This window comes from Pelophylax lessonae (assembly GCF_965119305.1).
Source record: "Pelophylax lessonae genome assembly, chromosome: 13".
Classification (NCBI taxonomy): domain Eukaryota; kingdom Metazoa; phylum Chordata; class Amphibia; order Anura; family Ranidae; genus Pelophylax; species Pelophylax lessonae.
The window spans coordinates 32,918,435-32,944,808 of NC_138780.1; the positions used below are offsets into that span (position 1 = coordinate 32,918,435).

The 26,374-nt window shown below is 45.3% G+C and overlaps 2 protein-coding genes across 2 annotated transcripts; both read right to left on the reverse strand.

Annotated features, from left to right (window-relative positions):
* Positions 1 to 21,187: 21,187 nt before the first annotated feature.
* Positions 21,188 to 23,911, reverse strand: LOC309569137 (uncharacterized protein; the record flags this gene model as incomplete). The annotated part of the gene is made up of 2 exons (XM_082274899.1): positions 21,188 to 22,578; positions 23,287 to 23,911. 2 exons carry the CDS (start codon positions 23,909 to 23,911, stop codon positions 21,188 to 21,190), a joined length of 2,016 nt encoding a protein of 671 aa, XP_082131025.1.
* Positions 23,912 to 24,687: 776 nt separating this feature from the next.
* LOC309569138 (uncharacterized protein) lies at positions 24,688 to 26,019 on the reverse strand (the record flags this gene model as incomplete). Its single annotated transcript, XM_082274900.1, has 2 exons — positions 24,688 to 24,696; positions 25,102 to 26,019. 2 exons carry the CDS (start codon positions 26,017 to 26,019, stop codon positions 24,688 to 24,690), a joined length of 927 nt encoding a protein of 308 aa, XP_082131026.1.
* Between the last annotated feature and the right edge of the window lie 355 nt (positions 26,020 to 26,374).

Here is a 26,374-nt window from a genome sequence, read left to right on the forward strand (position 1 = left end):
CTTCTGGGTAGAATTTGTTAATAACGAAGGGTGTTCTGTACCGACGGGTCAAGATCTTATAGCAATTTTCTTGCAGGGAAACATTTAAAGAGCTTTTATGTGTGTTGGTGCAGATGTTTTCCCATTGTTGATCATTTGGAAGTATAACCAGTATGGAATAGGGGGAGAAGCATCATCGGGTTTAAGTGCAGTACGATCCAAGAGAACTCCGCGGTTGTAGAATTGATACGCTCTAACGGAATTGTCTTTTTGTATGTCTATGAGAAAATTCTCTGTCCCAGTCTCTGTCCTCCAATTTTCATAATTGGAAAACACCAAATATTATCCGAAAATTATTAATTTTTAGCCCCGCCCTTTGTCAAATAATAAAATACATTATTCTGGAATAAAAATGCCCAGCACACAACAAACTGACAATGCCACTAGACTTAAAGTGGTATCGCTAAACGTCAAAGGCTTGAACATTCCAGAGAAGCGCAGTCAAATTCTTGATCTTATGTCCAAGCTAAAAGCGGATATTGTATACTTGCAGGAAACTCATTTTAGATCTAAAGACACACCAAAGCTCTCTAATCAATCCTATCCCATCTCGTACCACCCCACGAATCCTTTAGCAAAAACTAAAGGAGTCTCCATCTTAATATCTAAAAATGTGAATTGGTCTATACTGGACTCAAGTGTCGACCCAGAGGGAAGATTTATCTTCTTAAAAGGCACAATAGCAAACAAACCCTTCACTCTGGCGAACATTTATAGCCCGAACACGGCCCAAGTCACATTCTTTAGAAAAATTGCTACTAATCTTGTGGTATTTGATCACCTGTGCGATTTTTACTTTTTGCGCTATAAACAAAAAAAGAGCGTTTATTTTGAAAAAATAACAATATTTTTAACATTTTTTTTATATGAAATTCCCCCCAAAAAAGATGTAAAAACCAATTTTTTTAAAAAATTTTGGCCAATTTGTTTTATGCTACATATGTTTGGTAAAAAAAATCGCAATAAGCGTATTTTGATTGGTTTGCGCAAAAGTTATTGCGTTTACTAACAAAGGGAAAGATTTCTGTAATTTTTGGTGTTTTTTTTTTAACGCGTAATGGCGGCGATCTGCGATTTTTTTTGCGGGACTGCGACATTGCGGCGGACAGATCGGACCCTTGACTGACATTTTTGACACTTTTGGGGGTACCAGTGACATTACTGCAGTAATCAGTGCTATATATATGCACTGTTACTGTAAAAATGACACTGGCAGGGAAGGGGTTAATTTTATTGGAGAGGGAGGGGTTAATGTATGCCTGGTGTTTACTGACGTGTAGGGGGGGAGGTGACTGTGTGAGTCATGGACAGATCGGATGTCCAGCTATGCTGAACAGTCCGATCTGTCACTCCCTGTCACTATGGAGATCCGCCCGCTGTGTTTACACACAGCGGGCGGATCTCCAGACTCGATCCCCGACGATCGGGTAAGAGCAGCGGCGATCGCCGCTGCTCCTCCCCTGGCCCGACTCCCGCTGTGAATGAAAACAGCGGGAGCGAGCCTCCGGCGGCGCGCAAGCGCCGCCCAGAAGGGGGAGTGTCTAACGACGTTAATACTACGTCGCTGGACGATAACGAGCCACTCTGCCGCAGTAGTATTACTGTGAGCGGTTCTAAAGTGGTTAAAGTACAGTATATAGTAATAGTAAAGTTAAAATATAAGTTCTGGCTGTAATATTCACTCTTTATCCAGCAATGCCCTGCAATATTTTCTTTTTGACCCCTAGATGCTGCTGCTCTCCTATTGTTTATGATCAGGGGCAGGCTGGCAACTTTCGTCCCAGGGAGCAAGTACAAACCAGAGGCCCATGGTGCAGTGACTCGGCCCCCCTCCCACTTTCCCTCACCCCCCCTCCCACTCTCCCAACCCTCCTCCTGACCCCCATTCCAAGCTGAAGCCCTGCTCTGGATACTCTCCACTTACCGGCTGAAACCGGGTTCCTGACCTGGCCAGCAGGGGGAGGTTGGGAGGAACTGGGAAAGCTCAGTTGGGGCTGGCGGAGGCAGAAGAGTCTCCAGTGGGGCATTGATACTGGCCTCTGCTCAGACACAGTTTACACCATCCATGCTGGGGGGGGGGAGGAGGCCTGTGCTTTGTCCTTGTATTGAACCCACACTCAGTAGGTCAGCAGCATGGACTTTTTACATCTTTTCACCAGGAATTCTTTAGGTATGTCTGTGGCAGAAGTGGTGCAGCCTTTTTATGGAGCATCAGAGTGACGCAGGGGGCAATTTCCCCCCCTGGCCCAGTCCTCCCCTGTTTATGATTTCCATTGTCATTCATCCAATTTTCTGGGAGCCTAGGGAGCCAAGGACTTGCCCCCCCCCCCCCCCCTCGGAGAGACATAGGACCACCCTGTATTTTTAGAAGAATGCTGCAGGGAGCTCTCTGCATCATTCAGAGCCTGTCCCCCACTGAGGACAGAAGACAACCAGGACTGGACCATAGATCTCAGGCAAAAAACTATATATAATTATTTTTAAATTTAAATCGATATTTAAGGGGAGTGGAGGGCAAGTTTGGGGTGTTGGAATTAGGTTTTCAATTAGCCTTTCAATTTTAGGCTTTCAAGTTTATTACTCTGATGGATATAAGGATATGTTTGAACCACTTGCCTACTAAATTGTATTTAGTTTGCTAAAACACTATGGGGGATTAACATTAACCTTAATTTTACTCACTTATCTGGGTCTTTTAGCTTTGAAAATTGAACCTATTATGTCCCTGTTGGGGAGACTTGCCCTCAGTTCCACCCCGACAGTTGAGAAGAGTTAGATCCTCTGTCAGGTTGTTTTCACTGTTTAGTGATTGCTGTCTGTGTCCCTATTGGCTACACTTTTTTAAACTTCCTTTTCGGGTGACTAGGGGTCCCTTGTACAGGAATGTCCCCAATGGATCTATAGCCAATAAAAGAAACATGACAGAGGATCTGACCTTTCCTTATTTTTAATCTATAACAAAAGAAAAAAAGTTTTAGTTGGAATGTGACTGTCAAGAACTGGATCCCCTGCTGGTGGCACTGTGATTCCCAGATCTGAAGGGTGTTGTACTGGTGTCAACCAGCAGGTGCCTCCCCAGAAGATCCAAGCATTTTTTACAACCTGATGCTGGCTGCCAAGGTATTTTTAGCCCCGTTTCTAGTATATTCCACAGTGCCTCATTGTTTTGCTTGTGTGCTCTGCTTCTTGAAACCTATGATCCCGTTCCTGCTCCCATCTGCTTGTACCTGCTCCTGTGTACCTTCTCCCCATTCTGGCACATTCCTTGCTCATCAGCCTGTTCCTGCTCTGCCCTATTCATCCCGCCATAGCCTAGTTAGTTTAGGTAGCTTTGTTTACTTCTATTCACTTCCACTGATTAGTTTCACTTTTATATATGTTCATTGGGTTTTGTATTCTTTGGTGTATTGGATGTTTGTGTTTATTGTTGTGCTTGTAATTAACAATTTACTTTTGAACAGCGCTATGGATGTGATCAAATAAATAAATCCATAAATAAAATATAATAGTAAACCACTAAATCATGTTTCTTTTTCCCAACTATAACTCATAATCAAGCATATATTTCAAAAACATGTGAATGTGTAGCGAAGTACAGTCCCAAGAAAAGGTGATAACTCCTTCACTGGTGCTTGCGCAATCAAAACCACTGTCCTCCAAACATGTCCACTGCCACCTCCCTAAGGTATAGACTCACCAGAGATTTTTTTGACCCTATAGCAAAACTGGGTCAAATTGTTCTTGATTATATATGGACCATATGCCTCCTGTCACTCTCTGCCAGACCACCAACACAGAACTCAGCTCTCCAGTCTCTATTTCCAGTCAGCTGTCCTTTATTCCAGAGCCCGACACAAACCTTCATCTCCTGATCAATTCATCCAATGACATGTCCTCCATATTATCAAAACATTTTTGAATTAATGAGGCTTAAATGTACAGATGTACTTCAAAGGATCAACCGGCACCCCAACTGGGTGCCCCCGTTGACAGATGCTCCTAGTGCTTCCCGAGGGCTCCAAGCACTCCACCAGACACCATAACCACCTCAGACCCCATGAACCGCCACAGCTTGGTTAGGGTCTTGCCATCTCCTACCCACCCTGGACCTACGACAAGTTTCCAGGTTCCAGTGGGTGAACCTCTCTTTCCCCAGAGAGTGAAGCAAGAACAAGCTCTTACAAGAGCCTAGTGATTATCCAAGGGAATATGAAGAGCATAGCAAACCCTTGTAGCAGATTCCCCCAATGAGAGACAGGACTCTAGATTGAGGGTGAAATAGAACTCTTTATTGAACAAGAAACAGACTTTTATACAGTTTTCCCCCACAAGGTAACCGCCCAGGTGGACCTTGTGGGGAACAGGATATGACATTCACAATCCAATAGAAACAGGGTTTTACACTCAGTCATTCCCATACAGTGTACATAATCTCTCCCTTCTGGCTGATTACATTATTATATGCAGATGAAATTGTATACAGAAACAGAATTAACCTGAACTAATTATGTAGCTGTCTGGACAGAAAACACATCCCACCTCAATACACAAACAATAGGGAGAGCCTGTCTGACATTGAAGCACAATACACATTAGCATCACTTGTAAATGCAGACCCCATTTGAAGCAATCCAAACCATCAGCCTTTCACTCCCAGTGATGGTTAATACCGTCACATGTACTATCTGCGCTCAGATACACAAATAAGACCAAGCCGCTAGCAAAAATTTGTTAAAATATGTAAAATATTGCAGCGCTCCAAAATAGGATTGAAATTTTTACAGCAAACAGGAAATTAACAACCATAAGATTTGCAGAGAGGGATCCCAGAAACTGGCTTCAGTGTGGAAGATAGTACTGAACAACACGGTGACACCTCTAAACTGCTTACCAGATTATGTAGACCCTCAAATTATAGAGTGGTCTAGAAGCATGTTTTTGATTTTTAGGACCTAGCCATCTCCTGTACACCAAACTAGCAACCAGAATCTCTTTACAAATCCACATACATCACCAAAGTGTTTGATGAGACCAAGATAAACTTATTTTGTTAAGATGGTGTCAAGAGTGTGTGGCAACAACCAGGTGAGGAGTACAAAGACAAGTTTGTTTTGCCTACAGTCAAGCATGGTGGTGGGAGTGTCATGGTCTGGGGCTGCATAGGTGCTGCCGGCACTGGGGAGCAACAGTTCATTGAGGGAACCATGAATGCCAAGATGTACTGTGACATACTGAAGCAGAGCATGATCCCCTCCCTTTGGAGACTGGGCCGCAGGGCAGTATTCCAACATGATAACGACCCCAAACACACCTCCAAGACGGCCACTAACTTGCTAAAGAAGCTGAGGGTAAAGATGATGGACTGGACAAGCATGTCTCAAGACCTAAACCCTATTGAGCATCTGTGGGGCATCCTCAAAAGGAAGGTGGAGGGGCGAAAGGTCTCTAACATCCACCAGCTCTATGATGTCGTCATGGAGGAGTGGAAGAGGACTCCAGTGGCAACCTGTGAAGCTCTGGTGAACTCCAGGCCCAAGAGGGTTAAGGCAGTGCTGGAAAATAATGGTGGCCACACAAAAAATTGACACTTTGGGCCCAATTTGGACATTATAACAGTGGGTGGAAGCAATGTAGATGAGAGCATAAATGTCCATACAGCCCTGGCCAATTAGCAGGGGATGTGACCCAATGTATGCTGGGTGTCTATTTATATTTGATGGGCACATGGGCTCTGGGTCTTGCTCTCCAAAGATAGGCCCAAATGGGGAGGGAGCTGCTGCCTCTTCCCAACACAGGCTGCCATGCGGCCTCAGGTGGACAACCTGAGGGCCTGAAACTTGAAGCTGCAACCCATGGTTCTTATAAGCGCTGACTAAGGGAGGATGTCCACGTTTCCTGTCTGGTACTACTGAGTAGGGATGATCGAACGGTTCGGGTCGACCATCGGTTCGACCCGAACATTGACTGTTCAAAATTCGGCCGAATTCCGAACTTTTTGCGGAAAAAGTTCGGAATTCGGCAACCAGAACCGACCAAAATGCAGTGGGACAGGAACTGGGCTTTAAAAGCCCGTGTTTGGACCAGAAACATCAGTAAAAGCCAATTGAGGGGGCAGGAGGATGCTAGGAATGTGATTGGAGTGACTAGGGGGTCCAGAGGCCAATCAGAAGTGAATACGCCCCCCAGTATTTAACATAGCCCCGCCAAATCTCTAGCACCGTAATACAGGGGCTATGGAAGAGAGTGGAAGCAGTTCTGTTACTCCTGCTGCAAAAGTGTAATTTAGCAAATATTAGTGTGAGGAAAGGGATATCTAGTGTAGTTAGGGTACTATATACCACTATAGTTAGATTCAATAATTTAGTTTCTGTAGGGAAAGTGTTAGGTGTCAGGGTGACCGTAGTGTAGTTTAGGGTGAACTGACTCTGACTGCTATGCCAGGGTGACCACACTCTTCCATGTCAGGGTGACCGCCAGAGAAAAAAGATTGTTTGCCTTAGAATTGCAGTAGAGCAGGGATGGGGCTCCGCTTCTTTCACACCTGGGCGTTTTTGTTTCAGGCGTTTATTGGGCTTTTTTGTGGACGTCTTTGGAGGCAGGCATAACATCTGAACTTCTGTATAGGGGTATATATACACACGCACATATATGTATATATACACATACACACATATAGGTGTGAAAGTAGCGGAACCCCTAATGAAATTATTTGCAGGGATAGGGTTCCGCTCCTATCACACCTGCATGTGTATATATACATATTTGTGTGTGTGTATATATACCCCTATACAGAAGTTCAGATGTTATGCCTGCCTCCAAAGATGCCCAAAAATGCCCAATAAACGCCTGCAACAACACACCTGTGCGTTTTTGTTGCTGGCATTTATTGGGCATTTTTTGGGCGTCTTTGGAGGCAGGCATGACATCTGAACTTCTGTATAGGGGTTTATATACACACACACATATATGTATATATACACATACACACATATAGGTGTAAAAGTAGCGAAACCCCATCCCTGCGCTAATGAAATTATTTGCAGGGATGGGGTTCCGCTCCAATCACACCTGTATGTGGGTATGTGTATATATACATATATGTGTGTGTGTATATATACTCCTATACAGAAGTTCAGATGTTATGCCAGCCTCCAAAGATGCCCAAAAAATGCCCAATAAACGCCTGCAACAACAGACCTGCTTGTTGGTGCTGAACGGGCGGCTAGTCTGAATATTTCAAAAACTGATGGTCTACTGGGATTTTCACACACGTAGGTTTACAGAGAATGGTCCGAAAAAGAGAAAATATCAAGTGAGCGGCAGTTGTGTGGATGAAAATGCCTTGTTGAGGTCAGAGGAGAATGGGCAGGCTGGTTCGAGATGATAGAAAGGCAACAGTAACTCAAATAACCACTCGTTACATCCAAGGTATGCAGAATACCATCTCTGAATAAACAACACATTGAACCTTGAAGCAGATGGGTTACAGCAGCAGAAGATGACACCGGGTGCCACTCCTGTCAGCTAAGAACAGAAAACTAAGGCTACAATTCACACAGGCTCACCAAAATTGGACAATAGAAGATTGGAAAAAACATTGCCTGGTCTGATGAGTCTCAATTTCAACTGCGACATTCAGATGGTAGGGTCAGAATTTGGCATAAACACCATGAAAGCATGGATCCATCCTGCCTTGTATCAAAGGTTCAGGCTGGTGGTGGGGGTGTAATGGTGTGGGGGATATTTTCTTGGTACACTTTTGGCCCCTTAGTACCAATTGAGCATGGTTTACACACCACAGCCTACCTGAGTATTGTTGCTGACCATGTCCATCCCTTTATGATTACAGTTTACCCATCTTCTGATGGCTCCTACAGTTCTGGTCACCAGTCCTACCTCCTCAAGAGGGATGTGTTGGAGCTGGAGAGAGTCCAGAGAAGGGCAACTAAACTAATTAGGGGATTAGAGGACCTTAATTATGAGGAGCGTCTGCAATCGTTTGATTTATTCTCCCTGGAGAAGAGACGCCTGAGAGGGGACATGATAGCAATTTATAAATACCTCAATGGTGATCTCAGCATAGAAAAAAAAGCTATTCAGGCGAAAGGATTGCATGAGGACTCGAGGGCATACAATGCGATTAGAGGAGAAGCGTTTTAACCTCAGGCAACGAGGAGGATTCTTTACTGTTAGGGCTACAAGATTGTGGAATTCTCTACCACAAGAGGTGCTTTCTGCGGGAAGTATGGTGGCTTTCAAAAGACTCTTAGACTTACATCTCAAGGATCAGAACATTGAGGGGTATGTGAGATGATTATGGCCACACACACCTATACAGGTTGAACTGGATGGACTATTGTCTTTATTCAACCTCAACAACTATGTAACTATGTAAGTAGGAATATGCACCATGTCACAAAGCTGATAATGAGGTCACTTTACTCCAATGTCCTCCACAGTCACCACATCTCATCCAATATAGCACCTTTGGGATGTGGTGGAACAGGAGACTGGCATCATGGAAGTGCAGCCAACAAATCTTCAGCAACTGCGTGATGTTATCATATCAATATGGGTTAAAATCTCTGAGGAATGTTTCCAACATCTTGTTGTATCTATGCCACGAAGAATTAAGGCAGCTCTGAAGGCAAAAGGGGCTCCAACCCAGTACTAGCAAGGTGTACCATATAAAATGGCAGGTGAGTGTATATTAATTTGGTTATTGAGGACTTTTAATGAGTGCAAGTTTTATGTTTGTTAAATTTCCCCACTGGAACATTGGGGCTCATTCCCCTACTGCTAATTGAGGTAAATGCTGGGATAGTCCCTAGTGCGCTAAATTGTATATAAGTGAGCCCAGAAGAGGCAGCCAGCCCAAGCGGACCAAGATGGTGGTGTAGGAATGGGGCTACAGTATGTCACCTGAGTAGTGGACTGCAGCAAGAAAAAGCTGATTTTCTGTGCAGATGACTGTTAGAGCGGAAAGGATGTGGAACTTCCTCCCACAATCAGTGGTGTCAGTGGGAGGTATTGATAGTTTCAAAAAACTCTTAGATGGGCATCTTAGCCACCACAATATACAGGGATATGGGAAATGGTACACACATACACTAAATGCCCATAAATAAAAATCCTTGCTTACCAGAACTACCGGCTCCTCCCAAGGTCTCCATCTTCTCTCTGTGTTAGATCTCCTTAATCAGAAATCCACCCATCACTCCACACACCGACACACCAACACCCCATCACCCCGGTCCTGGGGGGGGGGGGGCAGAAGAGACAACCCACATTGGGCGCTTTAGCAGGAGAGGGGTGCAAAAAGGGAGCCGCAGCTTCTACTGCTGAGAATCTTCACAGCAAATACTGGAGGCAGGAAGGACTTATGTAGGGAAATCTGTATGCTGAGAAGTGAAAGAAATGTTTGGAGAATGGGTGCACTTTGTCCTCTTCATATAGGATGCTGCATGGACCTTGTCCCAGCTCTGCTAACAACATAATTAGGGTTATTAAATTATATATGCCCTTAATTCTAAGCACACATACTGCATACTGTCACTTTTTATATGAGTAAAAGGGAATTTGTTCCAAAGAGCATAAAATACATGAATTACCAAAATGAAATGATGATAATAATTAATTACAATAATAATAATGACCAGAGAAGAAATACAGACAGTGTTACACTGATAGTCAGTGAAGGTCCCTGTTACATTGGTGGTCAGTGGGAAGAATGCTCCTTACATTGGTGGTCAGTGGGAAGAATGCCCCTTGCATTGGTGGTCAGTGAGAAGAATGCTCCTTACATTGGTGGTCAGTGGGAAGAATGCCCCTTACATTGGTGGTCAGTGGGAAGAATGCTCCTTACATTGGTGGTCAGTGAGAAGAATGCTCCTTACATTAGTGATCAGTGGGAAGAATGTCCCTTACATTGGTGGTCAGTAGAGATGGCCTTGCGGTTTGCCCGGCAGTCGGTTCGTGGCGAACTTTGCTTGTTCGCTACCTGCCAAATTTTCGGACACATGGCGTTGTTCGCGGCGGCTATATTTGTTTACATTGGGGAGAACTTTGACCCATGACACAGCCGTCAGGTGGAACGGGACAGCCAATTGAAACATTCCAGCACATGGACAGTCCCCCTACCCTATAAATAGACCTGACCTGGCGGCCATTTCACATTCCGTTTTCTGCCAGTGTAGGGAGAGGTCTTCTGTGCTCGTCAGGGAGAGTTTGCTAGACACATATAGCGCTGTGAAGATCCACAAAAGTCCTTTCCAGGGCTGGTATTTCGGTATAGGCCTTCTACAGTCTCTTTTCAGGTTAGGGACAGGTATCCTGTGGTTGCTTTAGGGGCAGTTAGAGATCGGCTGCAGTCACAAAACGCTCTGTCAATGTCCACAAAAGTCCTTCTCAGAGCTGGTATTTTGGTATAAGTCTAGTATCTTTTGAGCTTAGGGAGAGGTATCCTGTGGTTGCTGTAGGGGCAGTTAGATATCGGCTGCAGTCGCACAGAAATCGCTTGGTCAATGTCCACAAAAGTCATTTAAAAAGCTCCAATGTCATTTTAGGGTCTATTACAGTCTCTTTAACATTAGGGCCAGGTATCCTGTGGTTGCTTTAGGGGCAGTTAGATATTGGCTGCAGTCGCACAGAAATCGTTTTGTCAATGTCCACAAAAGTCATTTAAAATGCTCCAATGTCGTTTTAGGGTCTATTACAGTCTCTTTAACATGAGGGCCAGGTATCCTGTGGTTGCTTTAGGGGCAGTTAGATATCGGCTGCAGTCGCACAGAAATCGCATTGTCAATGTCAACAAAAGTCATGTAAAGGGCTGCAAATTTTTTGGTATTGCTGTGCAGTGAACTAAAAAGGGGTGGGGGTGGGGGTGGGGGAGGGGGTTAATCCACAGTATAATATACTTTGTAGAAAGCATATTATAGTGGATTAAGTACTATTATTGTGCACTGTGCAGCATTGTGACAGGTGTGGTGGTGAGACTGAGTCTATTTGTGTCATGCAACAATATTGCCTAGTTTGCTGAGTGAAGTCTGGTACACACTGCGCCAAACTCGCTGGCCAATTTTTTGAACTGGAGTGCTACACCAATGCCACATATTGAAGTGGGGTGTTATTTAACAGTATAATTTTCTAAGAGTGTATTTTAGTCCTGCAAACATTTGGGCTCTTTTGCTGTGTTAACTCTGCTACACACAGTGACAACAGATACTGGCCAATTATTTGTAGAACTGGTGTAATAATCCTGTGCGCCCCCCCCCCCCCAATGCCAAATATTGAAGTGGGGTGTTCTCTGAGTAAACTTTTTCAAGTGTATTTGTTTCATGCAACAATATTGCCTAGTTTGCTGAGTGAAGTCTGGTACACACAGCGCCTAACTCACTGGCCAATTTTTTGAACTGGTGTGCTACACCAATGCTCCCCCCAATGCCACATATTGAAGTGGGGTGTTATTTAACAGTATACATTTCTAAGAGTGTATTTTAGTCCTGCAAACATTTGGCCTCTTTTGCTGTGTTAATTCTGCTACACACAGTGACAACAGTTACTGGCCAATTATTTGTAGAACTGGTGTAATAAACCTGTGCCCCCCCCCAATGGCACGTATTGAATTGAGGTGTTATTTAACAGTATACTTTTCTAAGATTGTATTTTAGTCCTGCAAACATTTGGCCTCTTTTGCTGTGTTAACTCTGCTACACACAGTGACAACAGTTACTGGCCAATTATTTGTAGAACTGGTGTAATAAACTTGTGCCCCCCCAATGCCACATATTGAATTGAGGTGTTATTTAACAGTATACTTTTCTAAGATTGTATTTTAGTCCTGCAAACATTTGGCCTCTTTTGCTGGGTTAACTCTGCTACACACAGTGACAACAGTTACTGGCCAATTATTTGTAGAACTGGTGTAATAAACTTGTGCCCCCCCAATGCCACATATTGAATTGAGGTGTTATTTAACAGTATACATTTCTAAGATTGTATTTTAGTCCTGCAAACATTTGGCCTCTTTTAGTGTGTTAACTCTGCTACACACAGTGACAACAGTTACTGGCCAATTATTTGTAGAACTGGTGGACTGATGGACCAGCTGATAGGGAGGAGAGGCAGGCAGAACTTGCATTGTAGAAGAGGTAGAAATCAGACTGCAAATGTATCAGGAGCGAGCCATCAACCATGTACAGTCACATCTGGCGCTCCCAGGACGCCGGCACATAGCTCCGCAGTGTGGGCTTTTATTAATGTGTCCATTGCTGACACCAGTGTTGCCATCTGCAGCCTTTGCAGTCAACGCATAAGTTGTGGTAAGCCCAACACTCACATAGGGACAACCGTCTTAAGAAGGCACCTGAAATCCCATCACAAAGCCCAGTGGGAGCAAAACTGTCAGAACCCACAAAGCCACACTCCATGCTCTCACTGTCCAGCCTCTTCTCCTTCTCCTCCCCCTTCTCCTTCTCCTGTCTCCTCACAGTTGTCCAACACTCCACCTTCCATGATGCCATCGTCACGTTTTTCTGGAAAAGGGCAGGCTTCTGTGGCTCAAATGTTGGAGCATAAAAAAAGGTGTCAGTTTAACCCATGTGAGCTCATGTTTGCTGCCTAAACAGTCCACCACCAACTTGTGTATACTGTGAAAGCCTACTGTACCTCTAGCCATCATATACTACGTTCTTTACTGTCAGTTCAACCCATGTGAGCTCATGTTTTCGGCCTAAACAGCCCGTCACCAACTTGTGTATACTGTGAATGCCTACTGTACCTCTAGCCATCATATACTACATTCTTTACTGTCAGTTCAACCCATGTGAGCTCATGTTTGCGGCCTAAACAGCCCGCCACCAACTTTTGTATACTGTGAACGCCTACTGTACCTCTAGCAATCATATACTACGTTCTTTACTGTCAGTTCAACCCATGTGAACTCATGTTTGCAGCCTAAACAGCCCGCCACCAACTTGTGTATACTGTGAACGCCTACTGTACCTCTAGCAATCATATACTACGTTCTTTGCTGTCAGTTCAATCCATGTGAGCTAATTTTTGCAGCCTATACAGGCCGACACTTACTTCTGTATACTGTGTGAATGCCTAATGTACCTTCAGCCACAGAATACTACATTCTTAGCTGTCAGGTAAACGCATGTGGGCTATTTTTTGGGGCCTGGAATAGCCAACACTTACTTCTTTATCCTGTGAATGCCTAATTTTTCAGACTGGAAATGAAAAACAATGGGTCTGTAAAGGTTCTGCCAAATTGTGGAATGGATGCGGACCCATTTTACAGATGTGTGAATGGACCCTATATGTATTAGACATGTATTTACCGTCTGCTGTCAGTTCTGGCTGATTTATGAAAAAAAATATATATATTTTTTTGCTGTGAAAAAAAAAAAAATTTAGGGCAACTTTTTCAATTGCAATTACTGTTATGACATTCTCCATGTGCTGGGACTATTTGTGCACAGTTAGTACGTCTTTTGTGGCTGCAAATATGACCTAAAGGTTTTTAAAGTTCGCCTCCCATTAAAGTCAATGGGGCCCGCCGTGAACTCGCGGTTCGCAGACTTTTGAGAAAATTTGCGGCTGTTGTTCGCGAACCGCCCCGGCCGATGTTCGTCCATCACTACCCAAGAGAAGAGGGAAGCTTTGAAGATACTAGCTTTCAGAGATGTATAGTAACGAAGTAGAACTACTTAAGTACTGTACTTAAGTACCGAAATGCGGTATCTGTACTTTCCTAGAGTAGAATTTTTTTCTCCTACTTCTACTTTTACTTCACTACATTTTTTTGATGATTTCGATACTTCTACTCAAGTATTTTTTTTTTGTGCTGCATAGTTACTCGTTACTTTTAAAAAAATTACCACTGCCAGAACAGTAGATGGCAGGTTGCATAAAGCTCAAAAAAATGTGTATAATGTCATTTGTAAATCAGCGCATACGAAAATAAAGGCTGTGTATAATAAAAGCTGCTATACCAAATCTTTCCAATAAAAAGAAAATATGAAACAAACAAATAAATGATGCTACAGCGCTTAAAGTGCATCAAGAAACTACTAACAAACACAGGTTAATCATTTGAATAAATCATTTGAAATAATAAAAAACAATATGATGTTCAAACTTTTGACTTCTTTCTTTAATAACTACATAACACAGTACTTGTACTTCTACTTTCAGTACTTGAGTAGAAAATTTTTTTCAAAACTACTGGTACTTTTTACTTTTAGTACTTAAGTAGCAAATTTTTTGAAAAAACTACTTGCAATACTTTAGTACTTCTACTTAAGTAACTTTTTCTGCGAGCACTTCCACTTCTACTCAAGTCACTTTTTGATTGAGCACTTGTACTTTTACTCAAGTAGAAATTTAGAGTACTTTATACAAGTCTGCTAGCTTTGAGTGAGGATGGGAGTGAGATCCCGATCATAGTGAAATAATGTCATCTGCATATAAGCCAATACTGAGATTGCAGAGATAAATGGATTGAATCAAATTGCCTGGTGAGAGTGGTCACACTTGACGGGTGCCGTTGGTGATTGGGAATGTGTCGGAAAGGATGCCAGTTGTCCATACTTTTGCGCTGGGGGTGGGGTAGAGACCTAATATAGCTTGTAGGAATTTACATTCAATGCCACATTTTTTCAGTACCGCCTCGAGGTACTCCCAGTGTACCCTATCAAATGACTTCTCTGCATCAAGGGAGATCAGCAGAGAAGGTGTTTGATGTTGTTCAGCCCAGTGTATAAGGTCTACAAAATGTTGGGTTCCATTTAAGGGCTGGTGGTGAGGAATAAAACCTATCTGGTCTGAGTTTACAAGGTGTGGCATATGTTGGGCAAGGAACATTGCCAGTATTTTGGCATACAATTTAAGGTCGGTATTAGGGAGGGAGACGGCGCAGTAGTTGGCCGGATCATGGGGGATTTGCCAAGTTTAGGGATGGTGGTGATGATGGCTTCAAGTGATTCAGAGGGAATATCTCCTGTGGCTAAGAACCTATTGAGGGGGTTGCAAAGGTGGGGTACAAGTTGCTTGCAGAATGTTTTGTAATATTCATTACTAAAGCCATCAGGCCCTGGGGCCTTGTGTAAGGGTAGGGATTTAATGGCGTCCTGAAGTTCTTGATTTGAGAAAGGTTGAGCAAGGTGCATTGGAGTTAGACATGGGAGACATAGAGGAGATAAAAAGTCTTGAATCTTTGAATGACTTGGTTTATGTTCAGTAGGTTAGAGGCCTAAGTTGTATAGTTTAGAGTAAAAGGAGTTAAAACAATTAGCTATGTCTTTGGGGTTGACAAGTCGTTTGCCCCGGTCATCTAAAAGAAAGGGAATTTTGGAGTGTGCTTTATATTGTTGAGCTAAAATTTTCCCTGCTTTGTTTTCTTGGGAGTACCATGTGAGTCTTAAATTTTTTTAGGTAAAAGTTAAAACCATGTTGAAGATAAGAGCTGAGATCAGTTTTCAGGGCTCAGTGAGAAGAGCGCCCGAAGGGGCTTGTTTTTTTACGTGTTTCCAGGGATCTTATGTCGTCTAAGAATGTGTTAATGGTAGTGCTACACTTCTTTTTCTCCTGGGCTACCAGCTTCAACAGTATCCCCCTAATGACAAATTGATGAGCATTCAAAAGGATGGTATTGTTATCAACAGATCCAGAATTAAGAGAAAATAAGTCACTAATCGCGGTTCTGACCTGTTTCCCGATCTCCTCAGTACCGAGTAGCAAAGAGTTTAATCTTTACAGTTTGTGGAAAGTGTTAGAGGAGGGCGAAAATAGGGTAATGGATACAGGTGCAAGGTCGGACCATGAGATTACTCAATGGAGAAGGCAGAGACGTGTTGTAGCAGTACCTTTGAGGTCAGAAACAGGTCAACCCTCGAGTAGGTCCTTTGAGAGTTAGAGTAGAAGGAAAAGTCCTTCACAGTGTCGTGTTGACATCTCCAGGGGTCATAGCAATCTTCCAACAGTATAAGAGAGGAGAGGGCTGTGGACCTTTTCCTCTTTGAGTTGAAGGTGTCCAATGCAGGGTCAACTGTGTCATTGAAGTCACCACTCAATACAATTTGGTCTTTGGGATAATGTTGGATTTTTTTGTAAGTTAGTTTTGTAGAAGGGTTTTTGATGAGTGTTTGGGAGCATAAATGTTAACAGTTATCAGTGGTCTATTATTGAAGAAAGCTGACAGTATTACAAACCTGCTAGAGGTATCTTGTTCAACATGTGTTAAGATAAAGGATACTGAGGAGAGGACAGCAATCATCACCCCCTCACTTTTTTTTTTTATCAGCCTGAGAGCAATAAATGTGAGGGAAAGTTTGTGAGTGCATTGTGGGGGGTTGATTGAAGAAAAGTGTGTTTCCCCAGACACATAAGATGTCCGTATGTTGAGCTATGGCTTCTCGGCATAATAGGGATTGTTTTAAGGGGCTGTTTAGTCCTTTAGCATTTAGAGTTGTAATTTTGAGAGACATTGTTAAAGGAAGGGCAGATGTCAAAATGGCACAGAGCGACTATGAGAACTTGTTGATGTGGGAATGCACTATATAAACAAGAAAACTGAGAGTACAAATACAATGGTTACCAGCAAAGAAAGTATGAACAAAAACAGAGTCTACAGAATAGCTATTGTTTGTATGATGCAGAAGCTGTGTCAATCAATGTGATTATAAAGATAACTGGAATATTTACCCACTTCTTGACCAAAAGTATTTACTCCCTTAATGACCAAGCCATTTTTTTGAAATTTGGCACTGCATTATTTTAACTGACAATTGCGCGGTCATGCAATGCTGTACCTAAACAAAGTTTACGTCCTTTTTTTCTCACAAATAGAGCTTTCTTTTGGTGGTATTTGATCACCTCTGCGGTTTTTATTTTTTGCGATATAAATGAGAAACACCAAACATTTTGAGAAAAAAATGACATTTTCTACTTCTTCTTATAAAAAATATCCAATAAACTAAATTTTTGTCATACATTTAGGCCAACATGTATTTAGCTACATGTCTTTGATAAAAAAAAAAAAAAAAACCTCAAAAAGCGTATATTTATTGGTTTGCTCAACAAAGTAGCGTCTAGAAACTATGGTGCAAATACTGGAATTTACGCAGCTTTTATTTTCTGACTGCCTATCTCATTGCTTGAAGTACTACAATGGCAGGAAAATACAACACCCACCCCCCAAAATTACCCTCTTTTGGAAAGTAGACACCCTAAGGAATTTTCTGAGAGGTATGTTAAGGCCACTGAATATTATTTTTTTTTGTTTCACAGGTGTTTGAAAGATGACAAAAAAAAAACAAAAAAAAAACAAAGATGCCATTGAAATGATATATTGCTCACACATGCCATGGGTATTGCCTCTCGTGGGATCAGGAAATCATTTTTTTCTCCTGCTGTAGCAAATTGGATCATGCTTTGCTGTTTTTTTTTTCGCCTTCCTCTTGATCAACTGCGGGTATAGGATTGTGTATATGGGATTGTATGGTTGGGTTTTCAATACTGTTTTTTTTGTTTGTTTGTTGAACCAGATGGACTTGTGTCTTTTTTCAACCTGACTAGCTATGTACTGTAACTATGAACACACCCCAAAAAACATTCTGCTGCTTCTCCTGAGTATGAGGATACCCCATGTGTGAGACCTTTTGGCAGTCTAGCCACGTACAGAACCCCCAAAACCAATCACCGCCTTCAGGCTTTCTAAGGGCATAAATTGTTGATGTCACTCCTCAATACCTATTATAATTTCGGAGACCATGAAATGCCAAGATAGCACAGAACTTATACTCAGGAGAAGCAGCAGAATGTTTTTTGGGGTGTTATTTCACTTATACCCATGGCATGTTTGAGCAATATATCATTTAAGTGACAACTTTGTGTAAAAAAACAAAAAACATTTTTGGCATTTTCCCAATACTTGTGCAAAATTTAAAATATTCCATAGACTCACAATGCCTCTCAGCAACTAGCTTGGGGTGTCTACTTTCCAAAATGGGGTTATTTGGGGCGGGGGGGGGGGGGGTTGTGCTATCTTGACATTTCAGGGTCTCTGAAACTGTGATAGGTAGTGAGGAAGTAAAATAAGCAATTTATGCCCTTATAAAACCTAAAGGCAGTAATTGGTTTTCGGGGTCCCGCACACAGCTAGGCTCCCAACAAGTCTCAAATATGTGGTATCCCTGTACTCAGGAGAAGCAGCAGAATGTATTTTGGGGTGCCATTCCACATATACCCATGGCATGTGTGAGCAATATATAATTTAGGGACAACTTTGTGTAAAAAAAACAAAAAGTAATTTTCCTGAAACTTGTGGCAGAATATAAAATATTCCATGGACTCAACATGCCTTTCAGCAAATAACTTGGGGTGTCTACTATCCAAAAAGGGGTCATTTGGGGGGTGTTTGAACTGTCCTGGCATTTTATGCCCAATATTAGAAGCTTATGCCACACATCACCCACTCTTCTAACCACTTGAAGACCAAGCCTTTACTGACACTTTTTGTTTACATGTAAAAATGATTTATTTTTTTTACTAGAAAATTACTTTGAACCCCCAAACATTATATATATTTTTTTTAAAGCAGAGGCCCTACAGAACAAAATGGTGGGTGTTGCATTTTTTTTTTGGCACACGGTATTTGCGCAGAGATTTTTCAAACGCAATTTTTTGCAAAGAAAAAAACACTATTTTTTAATTGTATGCACAAATACACTATATAAATTGTTTGGTAAAATATAAAAGATATAATTGCCTTACGGGCAATTACGTACGGCACCATCATATGGTCGTTGAAGTCCACCCCTCCCATGTTAAAGTTGTATTCATGGACACAGAGGAGCTTCTCAACAACACCAGTCGCTGTTGCAATTTGGACTGTCGTATCTGTGTAAATGGACAGAACGAAAACATTCAGTTTGTCCCTCCACTTCACTGCAAGCAATTTATGAGACTTCAAGCAGGCTTTCTCCCCCTGTTTAAGTCAGGTATCTACAAGCCGTTGGGGGAAGCCACGGCAATTGGGTCGCACAGTGCCACATGCGCCAATTGCAAAATCAAAAAGGTGTCCAAAAAGTGGAACGCTTGTGTAATAATTGTCTACGTATAAATGGTACCCCTTTCCAAATAAGGGTGACACCAAGTCCCAAACAACCTTGGCGCTGCTCCCCATATAGTCTGGGCAGTTGGGGGGCTCCCTATTGCTATCTTTGCCCTCGTAAACCCGGAAAATACATGTATAGCCTGTTGCCCTGTCACAGAGCTTAAACATCTTGACCCCGTAACTGGCATGCTTGCTGGGGAGAAACTGTTTGAAATCAAGGCGGCCAGAAAATTTAATCAGGGACTCCTCAATGCAGACAGCTTGTTGGGGCATATACAAGGCTGCAAACTTCTGGTTGAAGTGGTTTACAAGGAGCCAAATTTTGTGGAGCCGATCATATCCAGGGTCACCCCGAGGACGACAGAGTTCATTGTCACTAAAGTGCATGAACCGCATGATTTGCTCATATCTAGTTCTGGCCATGGCAGCCGAGAACATGGCATATAGTGAATTGGGTCAGTGGACCAATATGACCACAACTCCCTCTTTTTAGTAATGGGGGAGGGATCAGCCCAGAAAAGTTTTAAATTCGTAAACCGTGATACGTTTCCATGCAAATTCTCTGGCAATGGTCAAATGTGGATTTGTGGCGAAGACTTGATCGGCATATAAATTGCTTTGGTCCACAGCAGATCTGTAAAGCTCTTCCGTGTAAAACAGCTCATAAAAATCAAGGGGAGTAAAATTGTCTGTTTCCACCTGAATTCTGAGTTGGCCAGTGAATGGGGGAAGTACGGGCGCTGCAGAAGTGGTTGGCTCTCAAACAGGATTTGCAAGCACATCAGGAAGAACACTATGGGCTCTATGGGTGTGTCTTTGAATTCTTGGTGGCTGCGGGACACTACTTGTGCTAGCCACCGCACCAGCTTGAACTGCACTTATGGGACTCGCCACATCACCAAATGTTACTGCAGTGCTGGTTTGTCTACGATCAGGATGTACTAGGCAGCTGGTGCTTGCCAGTTCACCTGAAGGCTGAGCAGCACTAGTACCGACACTCTGCTGCATACAAGAACCCTGCGATTGTTGCACCTCAGCAACAGAAGAATGGGGTCGTGTATACCTGACCTTAACTCTGACGATGGAGTAATGGTCCCTGCTATCTGTCAGAGTGCCACTGCTCTCTACAGGTTCAAATACTGAGCCTGATTCTGACAGTGAGGCTTCCCCGTCACTCCCATCTGTCATGTAGGCCTCTTCACTGGTGTACCTCTATTTGGACATTTTGGCCAATAAATTTACAGGTACCTAGTGTGACCTGACTCTGCTAATGCTGAGGTTTAGTGTGCTGTGTATTGGAAGTGACAGTAATCTACTGATTCTGCACTTCTTGGGTGGGGGGGGGGGCTAAACGCAGGTGCTGGCAGGTTTCGGGGCTAATCCTGCTAATGCTGCGTTATGGGAACACTAAACTATTGGGGACGCTAATATAGTTCTGATCAGATCAAAGATATTGATCCATTCAGACACTATACTAGCAATGGAGGTGTTTAGTGTGTGTGTCTGTCACTGGCAATCAAGGGGTTAAAATATATTACTAAATATGTGGCAGGCAATCGGACGCTGTCTTGAATTGATGTGAACTAACTGATTTTTTTTTGGTTGAAAATGTAATCTTTATTTGCATAAAAGATATACAAAAAACAATACTTTTGTCGGGGTACATTCTCCCCTGTACTGCGGCGCAGCGCATAAATACACTACATTACAATACATTTCCGGTCATACTAATAAATACATTCAATCACATACATTCATTCTGCGGTATGATGCCTGATGTGGTGTGCGGAGTAAGGATACCCCGAGCCATCACATCATGCATGACGCCGCAATACCCCTATAAGCATGAAACTAAGAAACGTTATCTATACGTAGCATGAATCAATCAAACAATATTACATTTCAAAAAGCAACAGGTGTGATAGGGGAGTGGGAGAGTGGGGTAAGGGGAGGGGAATGAAATCACAGGCCCGAAGCTTTATTGAATGGACAAAGACACACAAGGGAGAGTGGGGGAAGGGGAAATCTTCAGACCTCCTCTTCCTCCATGAGATCCATCAGGTTATAGTCTCTGAGCAGACTGTGAACCAGTCTGCGACAGTCCTCAATGGACATCCTCTCCCGCTGGTGGATAAGGCGTTTTCTGGCGCACCATAAAGCGTCCTTAAAGCAGCACAACACCCGCCAGGCGTTGTCAATGTCCTCTTGGGAAAAAGTCCCATGAAAAAGTCCATTCAGCACAGCAAAATGTGTGATGGCAGTCTGTGGGACAAAGTCTCTCAGTTCAGGTTCCAAGGCCCTCAACAGGCTCTGTGCAAATGAGCACTCCCAGAAAACGTGGTAAGACGTTTCCTCATGGATGATACAAAAGGGGCAGTGCCTGTATCTGCACAAGTTTCTGGCATGCATAAATGTCCTGAGTGGCAAACCCCCCTGGACAGCCATCCACGCCAGATCTTTATGCCTGTTGGTGAGTCTCTTTGAAGAAACATTCCTCCAGACCACTTTGCAAGTGGCTGAAGGGAGGCCTGGAACAGTCTCAGCAATGTCCGATGCTCTGATCAACTTGTAGATAGTTTTTGGCTTCCACAAGTCGGGCTTAACTCCATGCAGCCCCAGCTCCTTGATGAACTTGAAAGTGTCCAAGTAGTACCAAGGAGTGTCCCAGTTGTAGGGGATGGAGCTGTCCCATTTGTCCCATCCAAGGGACCTCCAGAGAGGCAGGAGGAAAAAACGGGACATGGAGTTGCCTCCAGAGTCCGAAGTTCTGTCAATCAAAGTTCTGCGGATGCAGTTGCAGGCAAAGAACACCCCCAGTAACGTTGCGATGTCGGGCACGCCCTTACCGCCCTTGAGGGGTTCCTTGAACATGACTGCTCGCTTCACTCTGTCCATCTTGGAGCCCCAGATGAAGTGGAACACCGCCCTGGTGATGGCCTTGCAGGTGTTGACCCGGGGGGGCCAGGCCTGGGCGAGGTACTGCAACACAGGGAGGATCTCGCTGCGGAGTACCAGTGTTTTCCCTTCGATGGTGAGTTCTCTGAGGCTCCATAGTCCAAACTTTTGTCTCATCTTGGACAGTCTCTCCTCCCAAGACTTCAGGGCTGCGCCCTCAGCTCCAAACCAAACTCCAAGAATTTTGATGAAGTCCGCCTTGATGCTGAAAGGGATTGATGCAGAAGAAGGCAGGAACCACTTTCCGAAGAGCATGATCTCTGACTTCCCGCAGTTGACTTTTGCCCCTGAAGCTTTGCCGAAGTCCTCACAGGTCTGGACGAGCGAGTCGATGGAGCGCTGATCAGCACAGAACACCGTTACGTCGTCCATATAGAGTGAGCACTTGACAACCCTTCTGTCCGGTCCCGGTGCGGTGATCCCTCTGATCTCTGGGTTCTGTCGGATGCATTCGGCAAAGAGCTCTATACAGCAAACAAAAAGCAGAGGTGAGAGAGGGCAGCCTTGTCTGACCCCAGAGAGAACAGGGAAAGGGTCAGTTTTCCAGCCATTCACCAACACCGTACTACAAATGTCATTATACATCACATTCACATACGAACAAAACATGTCCCCAAGACCAAACCTGCGCAGAGCTCTGCACATAAACTCATGGGAGACACGGTCAAAGGCCTTTTCCTGGTCAAGACTGACCAGGGCCGCGTGCACACGGCGGCCTCGAATGTACTGGACCGTGTCCCGGACAAGCGCGAGGCTGTCCGCAATCCTGCGACCAGGAATGCCGCAAGTCTGATCCGGGTGGATGATCTGTCCGATGACAGATTTCAGCCTGTTGGCCAGAACCTTGGCGAGGATTTTGTAGTCCACGTTCAAGAGAGAGATGGGACGCCAATTTTTCAGATCCCCTCTCTCCCCCTTACGCTTATACAAAATCGTGATCATCCCCTCCCTCAGCGACGGAGGCATTGTGCCCTCCACCACCATCTCCTCGTACAGCTCGAGCAGGTCCGGGCCAACGAGATCCCACAGCGCTACATAGAGCTCCGCTGGGAGACCGTCGCAGCCCGGGGTCCTGCCTTGCCTAAAGGATCTGACGGCAGAGTGCAGCTCCTCCAGCGCCAAGGGGGCGTTGATTGCCGACATACCTGCAGGATCAATTTGGTTAGTGATACCTGACAAGAACCTGTCGGCCTCAGCCGTATCTGTTTCTTTCGGGGAGTAGAGGTTGGTGTAGTAGTCGCTGACAACTTGCATCACAGCCTCCTTCCCCTTCTGGAGTGTTCCGGTCTCGTCCCGCAGCTCAGACAAGGGAGTGTGTCCTGAGTGGAGTTTCCTGAAAAAGAAAGAGTTACATTTCTCACCTTTCTCAAGATTCTCCACCTTGGAACGGAAGACGAGGTGCCTGGATTCTTCCTCGAAGTGTCCTTTCAGGCTCTTCTTGGTGTCCTCCAGGTCCTGCCTAACGTCCCAGCCGCAGTGGTGAAGGTCCTGCAGGGACTGCATCTGACGTTGCAGTCTCCTGAGTTCCCTCTTCCTGGCACACACTTGCTGGCGTCCCCTTGCCTGAAAGAAGCTGCGTAGCTTGACTTTCACAAACTCCCAGTAGTCACTTACCTTTCTGAAGAACCTCTTGTCCTCCTTCCAGGTAATGTAGGCCTCCCTGAGTTCCTCCAGCAGTTCCTCATTTTCCAGCAGGGTACCATTCAGCTTCCAGGAGCCCGGACCGGGGGCAAAGCCCTCGCCCAGGTCACCCCGAAAGTGAATGGCCCTGTGGTCAGAGAAAAAGCAGGGGACCATGGAGAACCCGCGATGTCTGACTGTCTTGGAGGTGAGCACGAAGTCTATCCTAGAACGCACGGATCCATCAGGACGGCACCACGAATAGTTCACGGAACCTTTCCCTATGGATCCCACGGCGTCCTTCAAGGAAGCCTCCGCGATCATCTCCTTGAGCAGCCTAGACGTGGTGTCGAGCTTTGCGTACATGCTGGAGCTGCGCCCATCCTCCTCAATCGGACAGTTAAAATCACCGCCGATTACTACTGCCCTGGTGGTGACGAGTTGGGTCCGCAGGGTCTGGAAAAGCTCCAGTCGCTCATTCTTATCTGGGGAGGCGTACACGTTGATGAGCCTAACTGGCTCTCCCGCCCACGAGCCGTCTACGACCAAAAGACGGCCACAGACGAGCTCCTGGACGGAGTCAACCGTGAAACGACCACCCCTGACAAGAATGGCTACCCCTGCAGACTTACAATCGACACCCCCGGACCAGTAGGAGGGACCATGGGTCCACTGGGAGGACAGATGAGTGTACCTCCTCGAGAAGGGTAGGGCACACTCCTGAAGCATGTAGACATCACTCTGCTGTGTGGAAAGAAATGTCAGCGCCACCTGTCTTCTAGACGCATCCTTGATGCTCCTAACATTAATGGAAAAGATAGAGAACTCTGCCATCATGTAAAGGAGATGAAGGGGCTAGTTAGCAGGTGGGCTGAACTTACCTCCCCTGAGGGGGGGGTGGTTCTTCCACTGCCTCTTGCGCCTGTCCGGTGTCCTGGTTCAGGCCGCACTCCTCAAGGACGCTGTCCATAAGGTCTTGGGTGAGGTCAGTCTCTGGGGGGGCCAGGTCCTTACCTACCTGCATTTCTCCTTCGTCTTCCCCCGCAGACTCGAGGTCCTCGAGGTCCTCCACCACTGGGTCCAGTCCAGCGATGTCATTTTGCTGGGCCACGGTGGGTTCTTCAGTTGTCGGGCTGTCTAGGTTCCGTTTTCGGCCTTTGCTGGTGGGGGGTGGGGTGGGGGGGGCGGTGGGCAGGGTGGGGAAGTCCTCCATGGAGGACAGGGCGGGGGGGGGGCTGGGAGGGGGGAGGGGCAGGGGCAGGTGAGGTCACCTCCGACTCAGGGGGGTTGGGGAGGGATGGGTCGGAGGAGGTGGTAGGGGCCTGGGGAGGGGGGGACTCACCAGTGGCTTTCCGAGGTTCCTTCGCAGTCTTTTCCCCTGGCTTCTTTTTCCCAGCGCTGTCTGGGGCTCTGCCCTTGAGCAGGGCTCCAGCGTAGGACCGGGATCTCTGGGGGCAGTCTCTGTAGACGTGCTCAGCCAATCCGCAGAGGTTACAGGTCTTGGACCTCGGGCAATCCTTGGTCTCATGGCCTGTAGCCCGACAGAACCTGCAAGAAGGTTCCTGACAACCAAAACTTACGTGACCCTGCATGCCACACCTGCGACAGGTCTGGGGCATGTCTGCGTAGTAAAGGAGTCCTGCGGAGGCTCCCAGAGAGAAGCAGGGCTTCAGGTGTTGGAGATCCCCCGAAGGCTCTCTCCTTAACCTGCAAGAAACTGCCCACTTACCTGTCCAGAAGCCGTTGACATCGAGGATTCGGACTGGGTCTTTGGCCACGATGCAAAACCTCTGGAGGTAGGTAGCGATGTCTTTTGCTGGGGTATGGGGATTCCTCATGGACACCGTCACCCGCCTTTCATCCCGTTGAATGGGAGTGTTCGCAACAAAGTTGCGGAAAGGGGAATCCGGGCCACAATTCTTCACCGCTTCCCAGTACCTTCTACAGACCTGTAGGGACACAAAAGTTATATAAAATATACCTTTCATGAAGGTCTGTACAGACAGGGTCTCCGCCTTGCTGAACCCCTGCTCGAGGATCATTTTCTTGCCAAAGATTTCCGGGGTCATGTCGGGGATTCTTCCATCCACCTCCTTCAGCTGCAGCACCACTGTCTGCCTCATCCAGGGTTCCAGGGTAGGAAGCCCGTCTGCGGACCTGGTTGGCCTTGCTGAGCCCGACTGGCTAACGGCCACCGGGGTGGGGGTGGAGGTTGAAGCGACTTCTCCCGAAGTCTTGGCAGAAATGGCGGGGACATGCTTCTTCTTCCCAGTGCTCTTCCCCATGACGGAGGAGTTCGTCGGTAGTCGCTTCAGGAGAACTTCGGCGGCTTCCTTCTTATTCCTCGGCGTCTTCACTCTTTCGCAGCCTTTAAAAAGGCCCTTGTGCGCCTACTGCCCGAAGGTAGTAGCGCAGAGTGGGGGGGAGGAGAGAAGATCGCAATCTCGTTCCTTGTGGGGGCTAAGCCTCTAACCCAATAGCAGCGAGTAGGTGAAGCTGAATTTAATCAACGATCCTACAAGGCCGAGCAGAGGGTACCCCACAAGGACCAAATGGCTTGGATAGATACAAATGTTTCTCAACGTCCTAGCCGTAAAGCAGAGACACCCCTAAGGGCTAAAGTCGATACTACACTTGATC